Genomic DNA, 20,807 nt, shown 5'->3' with positions numbered 1-20,807 from the left:
TATCTACAGAGTGCATTTGAAGGTAAGAGATCCTGTGGCATGTGCCACAAGTTAAGAGAGCACATACACTTTAATTTTTACTCTATTTCAGGGGTGGCCAAAATATGGTCCATGGGCCAAATCCAGCCCGCCAAGCGATTTTTTCTGGCTCATGGCGAGTCCCTTGGCCCCACCTGACTCAGGCACAGGGTAGCCCAAGCAGTGGTGCATGCGGCCAGTCCTGCTGCCTCTGGGCATGTAGCAGGGCTAGGGTGGCATGGTGGCCAGACTCAATTTATCACTTTGTGAAACAGAATTTGTGAAATACAGTGCAAAAATTCCAGAGCCCAAGACCCTGTCAAGGCTGCTGAAAAGGAATAGTTCTGCCAGGCTTCTGATCAGTAAATTAACAGGAGAATTGCTCCTATCCCAGCTACTCAAAGTTAACCCCACTATTTTCAATGCTGGCCTCCACTTGCTCCATGGAAGAAAGATGAAGGAAAAAGGATCTCAGAGCTACCAGAAGTTCATCAGTTCTCAGGCAGCTAGTCAACAGATTTGGTTTAGCAACTCACTACTAAAATATGTGTGCAGTACAGTGGGACAAGGAGCCTGAGTTGGCTCTAATCTGGTAAAATTGAGCTCTTCAGCTGTCACCTACCTTCCTCCAGAAGAGATTCTGCCTTGGGTACAATGAACACCAGGACGCAGGGGGACTGAAAACTCTTCTCCCTTCTATCCACAAACCCCTCCCTCTATGAGTAATGGTGGTGTTCAGGTTGAGAAAGGAGTTTATCATCTTCATAGATTAGATTTTAGATACCGAATCATAAAACATCTAATGGAGCAGAGCCAATACATCATTTAACGCTATAACACACATTCTCCAGGCTTCTTCAATATTCATATGTCCACTGAATTTTTCTTCATAAAAATGTGAGGGCAAAAAACTTATCTGGTCCTATTCCAATATCTTACAAAAACATCAGAGAAAAGCATACTTGTTATCTGCTATTGTAGCATTTATTTTACCATTAGGTGCCTTGTTCCTCACTTGCATTGATGAGCTCTGTCTGACTCAAAAAGTCTACAGGCCAACAAGAGGTAAGGCACTGCTAGATCTGGCACTGGCCAAAGGGGATGATGTAGTCAGTGACCTCAGGATCGAAGGGAAGCTTGGTGACAGTGATCAGGAGTTGATCACTTTCTCTATCCGTCGCAAAGCTGGCAAATCAGTTAGCAATGCAGAAATCCTCGACTTTAGGAAAGCTGACTTTCACAAGCTCAGGAGATTGGTTGTTGAGGCCCTGAAAGACCATGATCTGATAGGGAGGGGAGTCCATGATGCCGATCAGCACTCCCAGCCTCAGGAGGCACATTAGAGCCCTTACTGCCAATATACTTCCAAGATTAGGAGCAGAGATCAGTTGACTAGCTTCCTAATTGCCCATGCAGGGGATCATGATCCTGAGCTCCCCCAGCACCAGCAATATGGCATGATGGGGATCCGATTCCTGAGCTCATAATTGCATCTCTTGCCATGGACATGTAGCATTTCACGAAGCATGACTGTTCAGACTGCATATCAGATTCCATGGTGCCTTTAGCTGAACATCTGCCTGGAGCCCTAGAAGTCTTAAAACTGACATGAGCCAAGTCAGTTCCATGGCTGCTATCTCTTCTCAATTTCAAGGCTTCTATCAGCACCTATGTAATCAGTTTCAAGGCTGCTAATACCATAGTACAGACAGGGCCTTGCACTTAATGAGCACTGCCTATATTAAGTTAAATACAGATTCTAGATATATGTATAGCCTTTTTTCAGTCCTAAGGTTATGCACTTAAATAGAAGATGCTGTACTGCTATAAACTGAAAATTGAAAAAATCATAGTGCGCATGCTAGACCTGGATTTTGTAATAGGTATAAGGTTTACTTTGTAATTTGTTAGATGGAAATGAGGAAATATTTTAAATAGAACTTCTCTGTGCATTCTAGACAAGCATATTTGAGTTCAGTTTTGAGCTCCTACTGGGAAGTAAATTATTCATTGTGTCAAAGTACAAACTGGGTTCCCAGTTATGAATTAGCACTGTAAAACATATACAAAAATATGGCCTCTATCATGAAAAGCTTATGATCCAAAGCAAAAGCAACAATATATGTATAGAAAAGAAAAAGTAAGGATTAGGTAATAAGCTAACAATACTCATTTGCATAAAATCAGTAATAACAGTACATGTTATGCAAAACAACTGTTCATTTTTTGTAGACATCATGGAAGAAGATAGTTTTAAGATGCCAATAGAGGGTAAAGAAATGAGCTTTTAGGTATTTATAGAAAACCTAGCCAATTACCCATCAAGAATGATGGGGCAAAAAGCAAGCAGGGACACAGCCCCATGCCACCCCGCCATCTGGGCCCGCTCCCCCCTTCCCTCCTGCTGCTTGGGGTGCAGACCCACTCCTCTGCTTCCCACCGTAGCAGTAGAGGAAGGAGAGAAGCAGACCCGGGCCCAATGTGAGGGAGGAACAGGCTCAAGGGTGGGGAGAAGCTGGACTGCTGCAGTGGGGTGGGGGGGAAGAGGGGGCAGAGGCCCTCCCCTCTCCCAGCGATGGTGGGGGGATGGGAGAAGCAGGCTCAGGGCCAACACAGGGGAGAGGGAGGAGTCAGCCTGGGCCTGATGGGGGGAGGAAGCCCGTTCCTCCACTTCCCCTGCTGCTGTGTCGGGCCGGGCCGGGCCCGCTGCTCTGCCCCCCACTGAGCAGCATGTTCGCTCCTCCCCCACAAGTCAGGCCTGTTCCTCCCACCACCACTGCCGCATTGGCCCATGTTGGCCCTGCAGGCAGTGACAATGGAAAGGAGGAGGGGAATGGAAAAGGGGAGGGGAGGGAAGAGGTAGGCCGAGGCCAAGGCCGAGGCCGAGGCCAGTGCTGGTGGCCTCCCCCGCCTCAGTGTCCTGACCCAACTCCCCCCTCTCCACCACCTCCAAGGAGCAAGGGGGGTGGGGAAGACCAAATCTGATGGCCTTTCCCCTTCCCCTGCTCCATCGTCGCCACCTGCAGGGAGCAGGGGGTGGGGAGGGTGAAGCCAGCACTACTGGCTTTGACCCCCCTCCCCCCCCCCCCAGTTCTGTCTGCTCCACTGCCACTCCGGTGGCGCTCCGCCGTGCTGCCACTTCCTGTATTCTCATGCTGACTGGTTGTTTCAATCAGCCAATCAGGGCAAAAGTAAAGCATTATGGACAGACAGACAGATTAAGGCTTTTATAATATTAGAATCTTCCCATGTAGACATGTAGTGTTAATGGAAATAAAGGTTGACATAACTGGAATAATGGAGCTGGGATCAGTGCCTCAACAGTGTATAACAGGAGGCAGCAACCTTTAAGAATGCTGTGGGCTGCCAATACCTTCTACAGTGCCCCAGCCCACCCCGCCCTGTGCCAAGGGCTGTTTTCATGCTCTGCTACTGCAGCTTCTGCTTACTATCACCACCCATTGCTGCTGATTTCCATCCTCAGTGCCAATGGGTAGCCTTAAATTCAGCAGCAACGGTAACACAGCAGTGGGATGCAGCACACAAAGTGTCTCTGCCACCATGTGCCCCCAAGCCCTCCTGCCAATCTCTTCATGGGCCATAGATTGCCAAAACCTAGTATATAAGATACAATAAATATGGAGGCAACAAATCATGATGAGGTGTAAAAATGAAGACCTGTAGTTTGCATCTGATTTAGTGGAAAAGGCAGACTGCTGGAGGGATGCAAAAAAGGTACTGTGGTTGACATGATGAGCTAGGAAAATGACCTTCCCAGCAGTTTTGAATGGGTATAACTGAAGGAATATTGAGTTGTCAAGGTCAGAGAAAAGGAGGTTATAGTGTTTCAGCTGTGACACAAGATTCTAGAAAAGAAATGTTGTTGTTGTTGGAAAGGAAAGTCTAGATCTTACAGAGGCTATACCAAAAGAAAAGACTAAATTTTGACATGCCTTTGATATAATGAGTGAGTGCCAAATTGAATTAAAAAACCCAGCTAAGAGCTTGTGTGATAGGAAGGACAGTAATATGGCTCATAGTAACTGGTAAAGGAAGGAGATAGAAGGAAGTGTAGAGAAAGAGTAAGAGCTCTGTTTTGGCCATTTTGAGTTCATGATCGCTGGATGTCCGCAGGAATATGTCAGAAAGACACGTTCTAATTTTAGTTTGAGCAGAAGACAGATCAGGAACCATCAGTATACACGTGATAATTATCAATATACAAAAAAAAAATAAGGAAATTATGTTTTGAGATAGATAATGAACATATCCATTGATTAAAGTCCCTATAAAATATTCAGTATGAGAGCTCAATTACATTCCTGGAGATAAGGCAAAGTGTGTACCAATATGGGCATATTAAATATATTCATGGATTGCTAAAGCTGGTAACATAAAAGATCTGTAGGATGTCAGAATTAAAGGCAGAAGGATAAAGAAAATCCCAGAACATGTCGTATGAACATGTGTTAAGAGTCATTGAAAATGAAACTGGAACATGATCAGATCAGAGTTCAAAGATACTAAGATCTTCATAAGAAAAAAAATGAAATATGTGGAAATTAAATAAGCTTGGAGAAAGGTTATTACAATTTTAAATGAGGTTGATGGCTCTTCACACCCACTATTTATGGTTCAGTGAATGAGAGGCTAATTGATAATGGATAATTACTTGCTTTATGGCAAGTACTGTCCCTCTTTCTGGACAGCTAGTGATGAACAACTGTATGAAAGAAATGACAAGATCAGTTTTAGTTTTAATGGGTATCACTTGACTTTTATTTGTATATTTCAGTTTCAAAATGATTGAAAACACACTGTTGTAATATATTAAAAAGGGAAGCTGCTGTTTAGCTTTTGGTTAGCATACAGAGCCTGAATGGAAAGATAGTTATAGTTCAAAGTTATGGTAATCATGGATCTAGCAAAAGAACAAAATACATATGAAGAGATTGCATTATTGTATGCTTACAATTAAAAATAGTTAAACCTTTTCTCTTATTATACTTTCTTGTGTGAAAATACTTACTTTCACCTACTATATGATATATTTGCAATGTAAGTCTTTTCAAATTACTGTATGCATCATTTATACCTATATTTCCACTTAAATTATTACTTTACTGTTTTTATTACACTGGTATATTTTAGTGGGCTAAAATATTCCTTCGTCAAAATACATCTTGCCCTTAATTTAAATGCTCTTTCTGTATCCTACTTACCTGAAGGTATGTTATTCTCCTCTGTACAAGGTCTGTTAGATCTTTGGCCTCTTTTTCTCGCCATTCACCTGCTCCATCTGTTTGACTGAGGTAGTACAAATCTGTCATTATCGACCTAAAAAAGGCAAGCAACATTGGAAAGCTACCTTAATACTACTAAATTAGAGGGTTAGATAAAGCCATAAAGAAAAATGAAACTGAATTTCAGCTTACAATTACACTGATCTACTTAAATGTACATTGAGTGGGCAGAATATACAATTACATAAACAGAAATGTGTGCGGATTTTTTGCCTATAGATCAACACGACTAAAACCTTTATGCTTGCAACACACAAGATATCGCAATTAGTCACTCTGAAATGGAAACTTCATAATTTCTATAAAAAAGCAGCAAAAATCCAACACCTATTCTCCAGCCAGCTCATTTTTTGAGCTGCAATTGCACACCTGAAAAACAGTCTCCACACTACAGAACTACTTCAACTAGGAGATTCATTCCATCCGACTCTCTCCTGTATAATAGAAAACATCTTACCAAGAAGGAAGGAAAAAGAAAAATTCAACACCCAGCTTACCATCAGACAACTCGGAGGTAAACAGACTGCTTGAACTTTTTATCTGAGGCTAACTTGCATAAAAGTAAATGTTCCACCCAGGGGAAACTATGACATTTTTTTCTCCTGTGCAGTATGAATTTTCCTTTCGACCTGGGAGAAAAATTACAATATGCGCTTTCTCCTTTGCCTGAGGAAGGGCGTGTGAGCCTGAAAGCTTGCAACTAAAATAATTGCAGCTATTTGGTTGGTCTAATAAAAGATATCACCTCTACCAAAGTTCTGCACAGAATGTGTGTGCATGCACCAGACAACACTAAACTAATTGGACTGTTGGTACAACTCAGCTTCAGTGGAGTCTACCTCTCTCTGTATGTATTCCCTCTGTGCACCACAAAGAGGTATCCAGAATACAGCCCACATTCTTTGATTTTGTGTCCTCTAATTATCATATTTTTACTCATCCATTCCTATAGATATGGAATAGGAAAACTTTTAAGCCCACTGCACAGAATGTTTCCATTTCGTGCTGAAGGAAATATGTATATTTTTCCAAGAGGCCAAAAAACATTAGTTCCATGATAGATATGAATTTCACTGACTCATGGAGAGAGAAAATCTGTAGGTAATATCTAAAGTAGCTTCTCTGACAATGTAACATTACATGGTGATCAAAACAAAGCTTATTGTCTTTATATAATGTAGCACTGTAAGTGTTATGTGACAGATACTTAGCTGAGTTAACTATAATCCTGACAAAGGTTATATTATATTGAGGTAGTTTTATTAATATTGTATAAATATTAAATAAAAATCTACAATAAAGTTATGAGAGAGGCAAGGATTTTTGTAGGTGATATTTTATTAAACCAACTGCATGTTTGGGATAGATTTAGACAAGCTTTTGAATGAACTACATTCTTTTTCAGGTCTGGAGTCTTCTTCAGGTCCTCACACGTCTATCCCAAAACACAATACTTCTCAGCCAATGCACCAAAAGCCCTCAGGTAAACTATGTGGGTGAAACTGGACTAAACGTATGCACTGTAATGAATGATTATCAGAAAAAAATTAAGAGCAGAGACACAGAAACAGATGTAGGAGAACATGTCACAAAACAACCACTTACTTTCTAACCTTACTATCTTCTTGGATCAAGGGAAATCTACAAAATGCCTTCAAAAGGGGAACCTGGGAACAAAAATTCATAAGCTGGATGGGGACTAAGTCCAAGGACTGAACACTAACTTCACAGTTCACTATAATATACCTGATTCCTGATAATCTTTCTTCACACCATGGATGATAACGACATTCCCTTTTCAAAGGTCTTGACCTTCCACTAGTCAAACTATCTTGTCCCATTTGCTAGCTATTCCAAAGAATAGCTATGACCCAAAAAGGAATTTCATGGCCTGGCAGACTATTTTTAGTCATTGCTGTGCCTGCATTTTACTCAGACCTAAAGAATAATGGATTGCATTAGAAAACTTGCCTAAGTTTATCCCAACCATGCAAATGGGTCAATAAAATATATTACTCACAAAAATCCTTGCCTCTCGCATATTTCCTGGATCTTCGCAGCTACATCACTCCAACTTTACAATAAAGTAACAAATTTAGCTTAGAAACAATGTATTCTGTCTCTTTGGGAATTGTCAGATATGAAATAGTAACTTATCAGCACTGAGTGGATAACTGCATTTTAGAGCCCAAAGAAGGGCAAAGTACGAGCAATTCTAGCTGTCAGAAAGGAGCGGCAACATGGTATTGATGCTGGAAAGGGGGAAGCCCAACCAGCAGGAAGGAAATTAAAATATCCAAAATATTCACAACAACTTGGCAGAGGTTTTGGTTTTTTTGGTTGAAAAACTTTTCAGTCAGGAGGGGAAACCCATTCTGAGGAGGGGAAGAAACAGAGGCAGACAAGCAAGTGATAGGAAGCTGGTTTGGCAAAATCCTGTAATCACAGTATGGCACTTTGAAGTCATGGTTATTCAAACCCTTGGTCAAAGGACAGTAAGGAAATGGAAAATATTAAGATACTTGCAGTACTTATTTTGTCTTCTCTACAAACACCAGAGAATGAAGTGGTGTCCACAGTTAAAGTGGCTTATGACTTCCCATTATAATACCAACATTTTTTACAGCTTTGATAAACTTGAACTATTTGAGAGAGATGCATTTAATTTGTTCTTTATGGGTGAGAGTTACCAGTGGATGGAACATCCCTGCTCTAGGGGCAGTATAAGACACACCAATTGGCCGCATTCTAAGGCACCGGTATTCCAGAATTCCTTGGCTGAAACTATCCCTGCTAGATAGGTTTGTTGCCAGAGCTGCACCACAGAGAATTTCTCTTTGGCTCACTTCCAGACTCCCTGCAGTGCACACTGCCTCTGTGCTGCCCAACCTTGAGGAAAAAAGAGAAAAAAGGGGAAGGAGGCAGAGCCGCAAAGAAAATGCCCTCCTCCCACTAATGAAGTTCCTACAAGTAGGATCTCAAGGTGAGGTTAAACACTATAATTAAACCATATTAAGGTCACTTAAAACACAAGCATCCCCACGTTAACACTTATTAACAAGTGCTAAGTGCCCTCTAGACATCATAAAGCTAAGCACTTTAGGGGACATCTTTGAGCCCTGCTACCCAGCTTGAGTTATCTTATTGTCAGGCTACTCCAATGAGATAAAATGAAACAACCAAATTGCAGTCCTCCAACATCACAGGAGACACCACTTTCAGCATGGATTAGCTATCACCAGAAAGCAATGGCCTTGGACTAACAGCGAAGGGACAGCCAAGCAGTAAGTGGGGTTTGGGGGGAACATGGAAGGGACGGCAGAAGTGGAGGGGGACATGGGTAAGGGGAAGTAGGGGGCAGGGTGAGGGAAGGAGTGGGGGAATAAAGATGGAGAGAGGCAGGGAGGTGGGGAGCTGTTGACCAGCTGCAGGATGTAAGAGGCAGGTGGGTGGGCCCAGAGGCTCTCCACAGGATCACTTTGGGCCCCCTAGGCCCAATCCTGCCCCCATTAGGTCCCATGACTGCCCAGCAGCATCTTTTAAGGAAAGGGACAAGGGCAGAGGCAGGGAGGAGTGGGTACTGGGGCTGGAGCCACACTGTAGGCCTCATCTGGCCAGTGCTGGGGCTGAGCGACAGTGCAGGAAGGGGAGGGGTTCCCTCTCCCTGCCTGCTACCAGGCTCCCTGAAGCACATGCCACCCCCATGCTGCCCAGCTGCTCCTTGAAGAGTAAGGGGAAGAAAAGGGGAGGAAAGAAGTGGGTGGGCAGAGAGCTGCCAGGCAGCCATGGAAGGTGGATAAGACAGAGGCCCAGCAGCTTCCCCTGAGCCCATATCAGGCCCACACCACCCCTGCCAGGCTCCACAGCTGCTTAGCAGGTCTTTACCTACCCCCTCTTCCCCCCTTTCCCTAACAAGGAGCTCATAGGCAGTTGCTGGGAGTGGGGGGTCTTACAGGTGAACAGGCAGCTGCCAGGACCTTGCAGGGAGGCATGGGCCCAATCCAGGGGATCAATGTGTGCTGCAGGGAGCCTTGGAGCAGCCACAGAAGAGGAGACCCCCTGCATCACCTGCTGCTGCTTTGGACTGATCTGCATGGTGGGGGGCAAGGAGGGCAATCAGGGATGGGGGGTGGGGGCAGTTGGTAAGAGGAGTAATCCTAACAATGTGGGGGAGATCCAAGAAGTGCAGGGGAGAGAGGGAGTGCCTCAGCTATGTTGCAGCTAGAGATCCGGAGAGCTGAGCAAGCACAGAGCATACTTGACAGCTCCTAGACACATCCCTGTTCAGCATCCCTCTGGTGGCAGGTCAAAGCAGTGCACATTAGAGAGAATCAATTCCTAATGTGCGATTGCTCACAGCATGTGCTAACACTAGCTAACATTCTTTAGAGTCAGCATGTGCTAGTTGTAATGCATAACTAACTACACCCTTAAAATATCTTCCAGGATCTTGCTTTCAAGTGACATCGGGAGCATTTACACTGATTGTTTGGTCATTACATGTTGTTATCTCCAATGAATTATAACAGGAATCTATAAAACTTACTGCTGTATTAAACATTCTGCTTGGAAATTGCTGTTACATTTTAAATCAGTTTTGTCATTTTTATTTTCCAGTCTCACACGCTAGGCCCTGCCCTGCCTTCCATGAGTACAAAGTTTCCTATACAAGTCTGGGTTATACTTTTCCTACAGTATTTTAAAATTAGATAACTACCTCCAAATTGGTAAGTATTAGAAGTCTACACAAGGCTCAAAATTAGATTAAACCAGTTTAGAAATGATAAGCATAAGACAAATTCTAATATTATAAAAGCCTAAGTCTGTCTGTCTGTCTTCCTGTAACACTTTATTCGCACTCTGACTGGCTGACAAACAGTCAATCAGAGCGCGAAGAAACATTCTGACAGAAGGCAGCCTGCCGCCGTGATGGTGGGGACACAGGGGGCGGAGCAGGGGAGGAGGAGGGGGCGATGCTGGGGGGAGCGGGTCTGGATCCCAAGCAACAGGAGGGGGAGTGGGCCCGGATGGAGGGGGAGGGGGCAGGGCTCAATCCCCACCCGTTTCCACCCCCGCCCCTCTGTCATTCTTGATGGGCAATTGCCTAGATGTTTAATAGTTCCATACAATGGATTACATACACTTGTAATGCTATGTAGAAGGTTCTATTTACCAAAGGAAAAAACAAATAAAATTCCCCAAATGTGTTTTATAACATCTGTCAAGCATCATTCGCTTCAGAGAAAACTCATATTTTCTTGGAATTTTTAACATATATTTTCTCACCCTCCTCTCATGCAATTATACTGATACTTTAAAAGGCATACCATCAATTTGCAATCTAGTCAGTTACAAAAACTCAGCAAAATAAAATCACAGAATGATAGGAAAAATGGATTGGGAGAGACCTCAGAAGGTCACCTAGTTCAATTCTATCCTTAAGGCAGAAATAACCTATTCTAAATATTCCAGACACGTTTTTGTCCACCTTGAACTTAAGCTTCCAATGACAAGGATTCCAAAACCTCTCTACGCAATCTGTTCCAGTACTTAATCATAGTAGTTCTATTTAGATGCATAAAATAGATCCATTGATAAATGTCTCTCTGTATCAATATTAAACTAACCAATCTGCAATTCCCTGAGTCTTCATTTTTCCTTCTTCTAAAGAAGGGCACTATTCTCGCCCTTTTCCAGTCTTCTGGCACTTCATCTGACCTGCAGGAGTTCTCTTCCTCTTCTCCTCGCTGTTGAATCTGCTTGTCATCTGAGGCTGGAAACAGATGTGACCTTTGTGCCACCATAATTTTTATGGTGGTACAAAGGCCAAACAAACAGATGTCCATATCCCTTGTCATGCCACAAATGCCAAAAATTTTGGAAGAGACAAGAAGTAGTATAAATTTGCACTGCTTTTTTGTAACTGACACTGGTTTGCCCTGGGGTGGGAGCATACAGGCAGTTCTCCAATCCAGATGCTCAGGGCAGTCATTCCCAGGGCTTCAGGAACTCAATACTGCAAGCTTCAGGAACTTCCACTAGGTGCTTCGATTGGAGGGGGTAGGAGGCACCCTGATTCAGGGCATGCCTCTATTAATGGGGGGAACCCCAGGTTCCACACTTGCAGAGACATGCCTCAAGTGTTATTCCGCAGCATTGGGCCCCTGCTGCTCCCAAATGCAACCGGGCTCTGACCATTTGTGGCAACAGGCAAAGTCTATTTTGCCCAATGAAGTAGATCAGCTGTGCTGGGATGTGCCCCAGCACAGCTAATCTACTTCAATAGGCCACATCCGTTTAATAGCTTGACAGTTGATTTTCTTGTGAAAGCTGAAGTAAAAAAGGCATTACATACTCCAGTCTTCTCCTCATCATCAATTAATAGATTCTCCTTCCCATTCAGTAAGGTACCTACATTTTCCTTGATTTTAGCAAGTTTCACATATTTTTAAATCAGAAAAGCTGTGTCAGCTATTTTTAGTTAACAGTGCTTTTGATAAATGTAGCCTTTTTTAATTTACCTATGAACCAGCTTTGATTTATTAGAATAATTATGAAAATGATGTCAAAGCCCTTTGGATGCAAACTCTCTGTAATTTATGCTCAGGAGAATCACAGGGACAACAACAAACAAAGGAACTTAAGACACTTGAATAAAGGAAAGAGAAAGAACAGCTGTTATGATGAAGGCATGTTTCATAATTTGTATTATTATATACAATACCTAGAAGCAGACGCACAACAGGTCTCCAAACTAACTGACTTCTACTTAAATCAACAGGACTACTCATGATCAAAAAGTTAGGGATGTACCTACTTACCTTCATGAATTAAGACCTTAATCTATGTTCAGATACTGAAAACAACCAATGCTGCCTTGAAAGATTAGCTATGCAAGTGTGAAATCTGCTATCAATACAGGAAACAAGAACAGAAGAGATTTATTGAAACCACAAAATTCTTAATTGCGTTTGGCCCAAAGTTGGCAAAAATCTATTTTAATTAAATGTGAATGTTTATTTCTTACTGACAACCGGCTGATTTTTTTTTTAATAGAGATGTTACAAAGACACACCAATGTCAAAACATACTAAATTACAGTTTGTTCACCATAGGTTTCTATCTGAACTAATAACAACAGTCCACAAATTAGAAGAGGCTCATTTCAGTAGTTCTCTTCGACATGAAAGTTCAAGAACACAACACCATCATAGTTTTACTGGTAGATGACACAGATTCTACTCTCAAAACCGTGAATGTATCTGCAAAACTGTGAGCTCTGCTGTGGTGGCAGAACAATGCCTGCTCTGCAATCAGCAGCAGGCTTTTGAACCATGGGGAGCTGCCACAAAATTTATGTAGATGTACTACAGTCTGCACTGGTAACCATGGCCCTTTTATAACAGGTGCATATAGGGGTATACTGCACACCATGCCAACAACAGCTTTGTAGTGAAACCTCTGGCAGAAACCATGCAGAGCTGCCAGAAGCCACTTGGACGGAAATGTGCTTTGGCAACTTCCCTGCTGTGGCAGTTGTCTGTTGGAAGCACGCTGCTGTGTAGGTATATAAGCTCTATGTTAAGCCCAAGTCATACCATAAAAGTTGTTAGCAAAAAAGGTCAAGGAAAATGGAGAGTTTTATTTTAAAAAACCATCAGATTTCAGGGATCACTACTCACTACTTAGCACTGCTAAGAATATAAAACGCACCTCAATGATTTGCTGGACTCATTATGGATAAAATCCTTAGTGCTAACATATAACAAGCTTCTTAAGTCAAAGTTAATTAATTCTGGATTAGTTACAAAAGAATTACTATACCAGAAAACTGGAGAGGAAAAAATTACCAAACACTTACCAGCAAATAAGAAAGAAAGTTAAATTTCAAACAAAAATGACTGGAAATTTGCCAAATATAACTCCTGAACCATCTGCACCAGTCATGTTTTAATCATAATTCTCCACCATCTGCAAGGAGCTAGTACCACAGGAAAAACAAGACAAGACAACTACACAGAACCAAGAAGGACATGAGCTCTCTGTTTTTATACAATATCCAGACTTCTATTGATACTGTTTGTGCACTTACAAAAGAATACATTATCATAGAAAACATCCCAGTCACATGCAGTCTGCTGCCATGCAATTTACCCTTCAGTGACAGTTTTCCTACAGAATCTAAAATGTGTATTTAAAAAAAAAAAAGAAAGAAAAGCTACTTTCCAGTACATTAACTGGAGTTCTGCCAAGTATGTTGTCTATATCTACTCTGTGCGCTACAGACTGTAGATTTTGTTAGCAGTGCCCATTTGAACTATGCATGGATCAATATTTTTTCCATAAACTTCCTCCTGCTACTAGATAAAATGGCTTGAACTTAAAATGAACATGATCCTTCCAAACCTAACATCCTTCAAAACACTATGCGGCATGTGCAGAGAACAAAGGTTGAGATCACAAATCACTTATTTGTCTTGAACCAGAGGGTCCAGCCTAAAATGTAAGTGCAGTGACAGACTAGGAGAGAGCTTGGCACTGACAGTTTTTGCCTTGGCACCCTGACAATGACCAGAAAGACCTTTGCTCTGTCTTGCTCAGCTTTTCTCTCAGTTATGATAATATTGGTGAAATATCTATATTAACTGGACTCATCATTAGATCAGGAAGGCATCTTCCGGAACACCCTGAATCAGACTGCCCTTGGAGCTAAACCTGACATATATTGTTCTTGCTGCCTGCAGGCAAGTTTAGAGATAGCTGACCCTAGCACTGGACATCAACAGCTGTTAATAACAAATGAAGCTCCTGCTCATGGGCCATGTAGAAATGTCTGATGAGGCTCTTGGCAGGAATGCTTAGAAGGCCTGATAAATTACAAGTTGTAATAGGAATCTGGTGGTATATAATCAGTTTCAGAGGTTTACTGCTTCTGTGCATAGGTACGAGGACTGAGTTGCCTTTTTATTCTTTATATAGTAAACAACTATCTAATATAACCTATATCAACTGGTTCTCAGTAAGTGAAAGAATGTTCTTGTTTCCCCTGTGCACTGCTTCTCTATAATATCAACACAGAGTTCAATCACTTTGTAGCATATGTCAGTGCATACAGTCTCCCCACGCTAGTAAAAATGAATCCATTGCTTTTGCGGGTACTGGAAATAAAAAGTCAGAAAAATATTGCTTTTCTAAGTGGTGTCTATCCAGACAGCAAACTCTCCTGAGCCACACTGATGGACATCATGGGCACGTCCAGATGAGCGCGCACATGCCTCTTGCCCAGTCTCAAGCCCCTTTGACACAGGGCAAGCGGCATGTGTGAGAACAAAAAAAAAGTTCCCCGTGATGCAAGTTTGCAGCACAGGGAGAAAATCAGACCCCCTGGATATCCAGGGGACAAAAAAAAGAACAAAAACCACAAACGCTCCACAGAATAGTGGAGCAAGTCACGGTCCCAATCCTCCAGAAGAGATGCTCTGGTTTCAGCCAAAGCATCTCTTTGGTGCTTCTGCTGCCCCCAGCGCTGTCCAAGGTAACTAAGAGAATGGGGAATGGGGGTGGGGGAGTTTATGGGAGTGGGTGGGTGTGAGAGGTGGCGGGGGGGATGTCCCTGGGGCTGCGGGGGCTGAGTGGCCAGCAGCTGCGGGGGAGCTGGCAGCGCGTGGAGGGACCTGGCTTAGACCAGTGCAGCTCGTTAGTTGGGCTTTGCACTGGAGCAGGTCGCACAGCTCTGGGAAGCGTGCACAGGAACCGTGCCTCCCGGAGCCGTGTGACCCACTCTAGTGCAAAGCCGGACTAGCAAGCCACACGGGACTATGCCAGGTCCCGCCATGCACCACCTCCTTGCAGGCACAGAGGGGCAGAGGCAGGACCTGGCATGGCGCATGGGGACCGCATGCCAGGCCCAGCTGGGTCCTGCCAGCCCTGGGGCCCCTCTGCTGCCCACCTGGGCCGGTCCCAGGGTAGCAGGACCCAGCACAGCACACGGGGATCGTGTGCCGGGCCCAGCTGGGTCCTGCCAGCCCTGGTGCCCCTCTGCTGCCCGGCTGGGCCAGTCCCATGGTGGCAGGACCAGGCACAGCATGCAGGGACCGTGTCCCAGGCCCAGCCAGGTCCTGCCGGCCCTGAGGCTGCTTGTGCTGCCCAGCTGGGCTGGTCCCCTGGCATGAGGTCCCTGTGTGCCACGGGACAAGCCCAGCTGTGCAGCAGAGGCAGCGGTCTCCCCTAGACAAAGAAGAGAATATTATAATTGTTTCTTAAACAAAAGGAACACCAACAGATCAGACAGTTGTTAAAATCTGGAGATTTAAGCATACCAGAATACCCTCCTGTAAGAATAGAGAAGCAAAATGAGAAAGGGAGAGAAAGTAAAGAAGAAAGAAAAGAATTTCACTAATTCTTTTCCAAATCTACCTTATACTATATAAACTTATGCTAGAAACGTAAGCTAAATTATGATCGGGCACTTCATCTCAAATTAAGGACACTAATAAATGGAGTGGCAAACAGTCTCATGAGACACTATATACTCTTAGAACGGGGCACAAGCAAGGTTGCCAACACAAGAAACAAATCTTTAATGGTCATAAGCTGATGGAGAATAGGTTTAGGTTAGAGATCAGAAGGCAATATTTTAGTTAGGGTGGCCAAAATCTGGAACCAACTTCCCAGGGAAGTGGTCCTCGCCCCTACCTTGGGCATATTCAAGAGGAAGTTGGACAATCACCTGTCTGGGGTCTTGTGAACACAGCATTCATTCCTGCCTGTGGCAGGGGGTCAGGCTAGATGATCTGTTCAGGTCCCTCCTGACCCTAGCTACTATGAATCTATGAAACTATTAATGAAAATCTGCATTTTTTTTTACTGACATGTTTTTACATACATCCCATGCAGTGCTTCAGACTGCCTTTGGCCACAAAGCTCTGCCTAACTTTGAAACAAGCATTACAGGCAGGTGACTGCTGATAGTACACAGCAGCATCACATGGCTGGGGAAGGGCATGGGGCTGAGAAGGCTCCAGTGGGTCACAAAGACCAGATGGAGAGCTCCTTGTAGGGTACTGAAATGCACTCCCACTCGGACACAAGGTGGCAGCATTCTGCTCTGCCTGTTCATCAATGCTTGCATCCAAGGTGCTTGTACAAGTTACATTTTATGCATGATTGGGCCCCTGCAGCTGTGCATGTGTGTTAAAATGCCTGATCACAGGAACAATTAACCCTGGTCAAATGAAGTATTAGATTAAAGTGCTCTAAAACAGAACATCTTAGGGAACATGTGTTCCATCCAAAGTTAATTTTTTGCATGAGAGCAGGGCTGGGCTGGTGCTTGCACTGGTAAGCAGCAGCTCAACCCTGCCCCCAGGGCTGTCAGTGGGGGTGGGTAAGGGAGGGGGAGCAGCAGCAGAAGTTACCAGATGTTTTGGATGGTCAGGTCTCAAGGGGCTGTGGGGTGGAACAGAGCCCCCTTGCCTCACAGCCCCCCTCCCCACCCCGCTACCCTGGCTGGGGAATTGGGGAGAGCTGAGCTGGGCCTTCAAGGCAAAGAAATTTGTTCCACCTCGCTGCCCTCTCAGCTCAGGCTATTCAAAACAGTTGTGCATGCTGCCACTGTCCCTCCACCACCCTCCCCCAGTGACAGCCACAGAGCTGGGTGGGGGGGGAGGAGGCTAGGGAGAGGGGTAGTTCAGTAGCCTCCTTAGAGGCTGCTGGAGTACCCCTGCTTGCTAGCCAGGTGCTTTATATAAAGTACCATTAATTAGAGCAGGGCCCTGAACACCCCTGAACACCCCCAGCCTCATTCTGGTGACAGATCTTCAATCAAGCCTATGGTTTCTTAGGGGATTTTTTTTTGGAGGACAGTTTTGTTTTGTATTGTTTTGTTTTTTTTAAACAGACTGTCCATAAATTTATGGACAGCGGAGAACCTTAGGCACAGGAATAATTAGGATGCATTTATGAACTAACATACAGAGCTAGCAAAATCTTCAGTCTTTGGACATACAGCACACATGACAGAAGTGTGAAAAACACACATGGATAAATATTCAAAAAAGAACTATATTTCTGATTTTCATGTAGAAAATATACGAAAAGTACAAACCAATTTAGCACATTTTCAGTCTACAGAAACCTGGAATTAACTCAAAGGAATGAATCAACCTACAGGTTAAGTCACAAACTGAAATTATGGACATAACTTACAGCAACCTTTTTAAGTAGGAGATCACCTTCGGCATTTAAAAGCAATGCAAGATCTACCATGTGCCCTAGTTGTGCAGGGCTGGCCCATGCTCCAGCCCCACTCCCTTCCTCCCTCACAGCTGTTGCAGCCACCCATGCTGCCCCACGTTTGGGAGGGGGTATGTGCCCCCCCCATCTGTGTGTGGCAGAGGCAGCTGCCATTGCAGGCTGGGCTTTGTGCCCCAAGCCCCGCTGCAGCCCGCCTGGGAACAGCCTGATACCACATGTGTTGTGCTGCTACGCTGAGCCTCGTCCACTGGAGAGCAGTGTCCAGCTGGTAAGTCTGTTCTGGGGGAAGGGGCAAGGGAAAGGGCGGGGGCAGGCAGATCGATGTCCCCGCAGCGAGGGAGGGAGTGGGGCTGGGGCAGCATGATAATGTTTTCAGTTTTGTTTTCAATGTAATTCTTAATGATGCCCAAATTTTTATTGGCTTTTTCGGTTGCTACTGCACATTGAGCTGATGCTTTTAGAAAATTATCTACAATGTCTCCAAGGTCTCTTCCCTGAGTAATGAAAACTAGCTCAGGATATAGGATTCTGAATGATTTAGGATAATTTAGGATTAGTTTGCTATGCAGTTCAAAGCCTTTGCATGCTGTTGCATCCCTATGAGCATCCCTATAATTTCTCCTGCTAAGCACCAGTACTATTGAGCTGGGCCCAGAAGACTCTGGGTCCCAACAATTCTCAGACACAGATAATAAAAAAATATAAAGTGGGAAATCCTGTTCTCATGAAAGTCAAAGGAAAAACTCCCAATGACTTCAGCAGAACCAAGATTTCACCTCAGAATTAGCAACCACAGGCTCCAGGTCAACAGTAGTCACTAAAGAGTCAACTGTAAGAAAAATCATTTTGATTACAACCAGAAAACCACAAAGGTTCTGACATAGTAGTTATCGATAGATATCTAATAAGAGACAAATTAGTCTTTCAGAGGGAGTTCAGGAACTATACTCATGGCCTCAATCCAAGATTTCTCTAATTAAATGTGTGTTATTAATTGAATACAGTAGTTTGCTGTTATTACTGTGGCCTGATATTTCAGCTCAGATGTGAGCTGCATTCAGCCCTGGTATAAACTAACATCCAGAAGAAAACATAGAATATGATCTATGTTTCACCTGCATTCGATTTTTGAAAATTGGGGAAAAAATAACATTAGCCACAAGGATCATACTTGATATTTATTCCAGCTATCTAATAAGAGTACCTTTAAACATCTTGTAATTCAAATTTGTATCAGTAAATAAAGGTTTATCTTGAACTAGCACTTGCGTGTCACTTATTATAATTACATAGTGCTTTTCATCCTAAAATCTCAAAGTGCTTTACACATGTAGTTGTGAATTAATATTCTTTTTAAACCTGGAGGTCCTGAAGCACAGATTTGAAGTTACTTAACTGTATCACAAATCAACTCAGTGAAACACTGCCTCTCAAACTCAGCATTTTCTGCAACCCCTTCTGAAAAAAAATCCAACAGATAAAAGACAGAACTTAAAATGAGAGCTTAAATACTGCCATTTGCACTTTAGAAGTGTCTTTCAAATTGGGGAAATACGTAAAGAGCTTTCCAAAAAAATGCATCATCTGATTCATCAAATAAAGCAAGAGCTTGGCAGTTTTAGAGCATAGAGAATTGTGGTTCAAATATTTCTCTCTTGTATCTCTTGTAGGTGCCTGGAACTGTCTTAATTCAAAATTAGCTGTGAAAAAGCTTCTGAAAATACCCTGTATGTAGAATTCTCCAAAAAAGAACCAAAGTCCAAATGTGGTCCAACCACATGTGCAGACCTGGTAAAAAAATGTTGCCAGCTTCTCTCTCCCAATTACACTTATCATTCTTATACTCAGCCTGTCCATGTTCTATCAGCTGGAAATGCCCAAAGAAATGAAAGGCATGGAGACCTGGACAGCAAGAAAATTCTTCAAGGTCTGCACAGGTGCCACTAGCATGAAAGCACAGGAATCTGGGCCTCAACAAAGGTTTAGAGGTTTTAGAACTGTTGTTAATTGTTACATTATAGTTGTAGTTCAAAGTTTTGTATCTAATTTATTGTTGGCTTAATGTCAACGTGTCAGTAACTTTTTTTTTAATCTTTTATTAAAAATACAGCAAAAAAGCAAAAATTAAATCATCTGAAAAGTCTTTCATAAGGGAGAAGCCCATGTTCAGAAGACTTGTATATATTATTACATACTGTCCTTAGAAAACAAGAATGCTATTTTAAGACTGTTACTTTTGATCTGTTGTGGCATTTCTCTCCTGTTTCTTTTAAAAACAAAACAAGACAGACACAAGAAACAGAGAAAGAGAGAGAATAAGAGTGTTGCTTCCACTCTATCACTTTCAGCTTAACTGCTTGATGATTACATATGGAAATTGTTTATCAGGTTAGGGTGAAAATATTTTTTATAATTTGGCCTTTTCATTACAGCACTATTGTAAAAGATGAGTTTGTAGATTGTAAAAGATGAGCTTGGCCAGCTAAGTCAGACTCTTACTTGAAAGAGAGCTAAAAGAAAAAGCTAGTAAAGAGTTAAAATAAGGTGAGGAAAGAAAAATGACACATTACATTCACATTCCAGGCCCTGGGTAAAATTCAGCCAAACACCGCAGAGCTGCTGAGGACATTTGTTTTCTTCTCCTTGCCCAATTTGAACAAGGCATCTTTCAAGGCCAAAAAAATGAAAATTCAATAGCATAGTGGCAGATCAAAGATTCAGCAAATGGTGTCAGCCACGCTGGTGAACCTTGTGCAAGCTGGCTCCTGCAATATGCTCCTTTCATAACTTAACTCAGTACATTTCTAAAGACAAGGATGATCCTGCCTTGAGCAGGGGGTTAAACTAAATGAACTGTTTATGTCCCTTCTAGCCCTGCTCTTCTGATTCTATATATGTGTACACCCTTCCCATATTTTTACATAATACTGATGGGCGCACATATTCATGAACCCACATGCGAGAGATTCCCTACTAGTAGATTAAGAGTTAAAATATCAGACCAAAGAACTGGATGACCTGAAGGAGAAAGCCCTAAATCCAAAAGCTTATCTAAAACTATCCTAATCATGCAGCTGATACATTAGACGATATCACCCACAAAAAAAACTTAATATCAAACCATATAGTGTCCACCCTGTGTTTACTCTGTCCCATGTTCAATACCCCTCAACACAATTTGCTGACCATGTCCCAATCATATTGTAATACAGAGTGCTGCTAACTTGCCCT

The 20,807-nt window shown here is 43.0% G+C and overlaps 1 protein-coding gene across 5 annotated transcripts in view; it reads right to left on the bottom strand.

The window, feature by feature from the left end:
• Positions 1–20,807, bottom strand: part of FUT8 (fucosyltransferase 8) — a 320,784-nt gene that overhangs the window by 93,176 nt on the left and 206,801 nt on the right. For all 5 annotated transcript variants that reach the window (XM_059722865.1, XM_059722866.1, XM_059722867.1 and 2 more), the window contains one exon: positions 5,241–5,355. In XM_059722865.1, the coding sequence (XP_059578848.1) occupies positions 5,241–5,355 (115 nt within the window). The remainder of the gene's footprint in view (positions 1–5,240; positions 5,356–20,807) is intronic.

The sequence above is a fragment of the Alligator mississippiensis genome, chromosome 2 (genome assembly GCF_030867095.1).
Source record: "Alligator mississippiensis isolate rAllMis1 chromosome 2, rAllMis1, whole genome shotgun sequence".
Taxonomy (NCBI): domain Eukaryota; kingdom Metazoa; phylum Chordata; order Crocodylia; family Alligatoridae; genus Alligator; species Alligator mississippiensis.
This window is presented reverse-complemented; position numbering and strand designations above follow the sequence as displayed.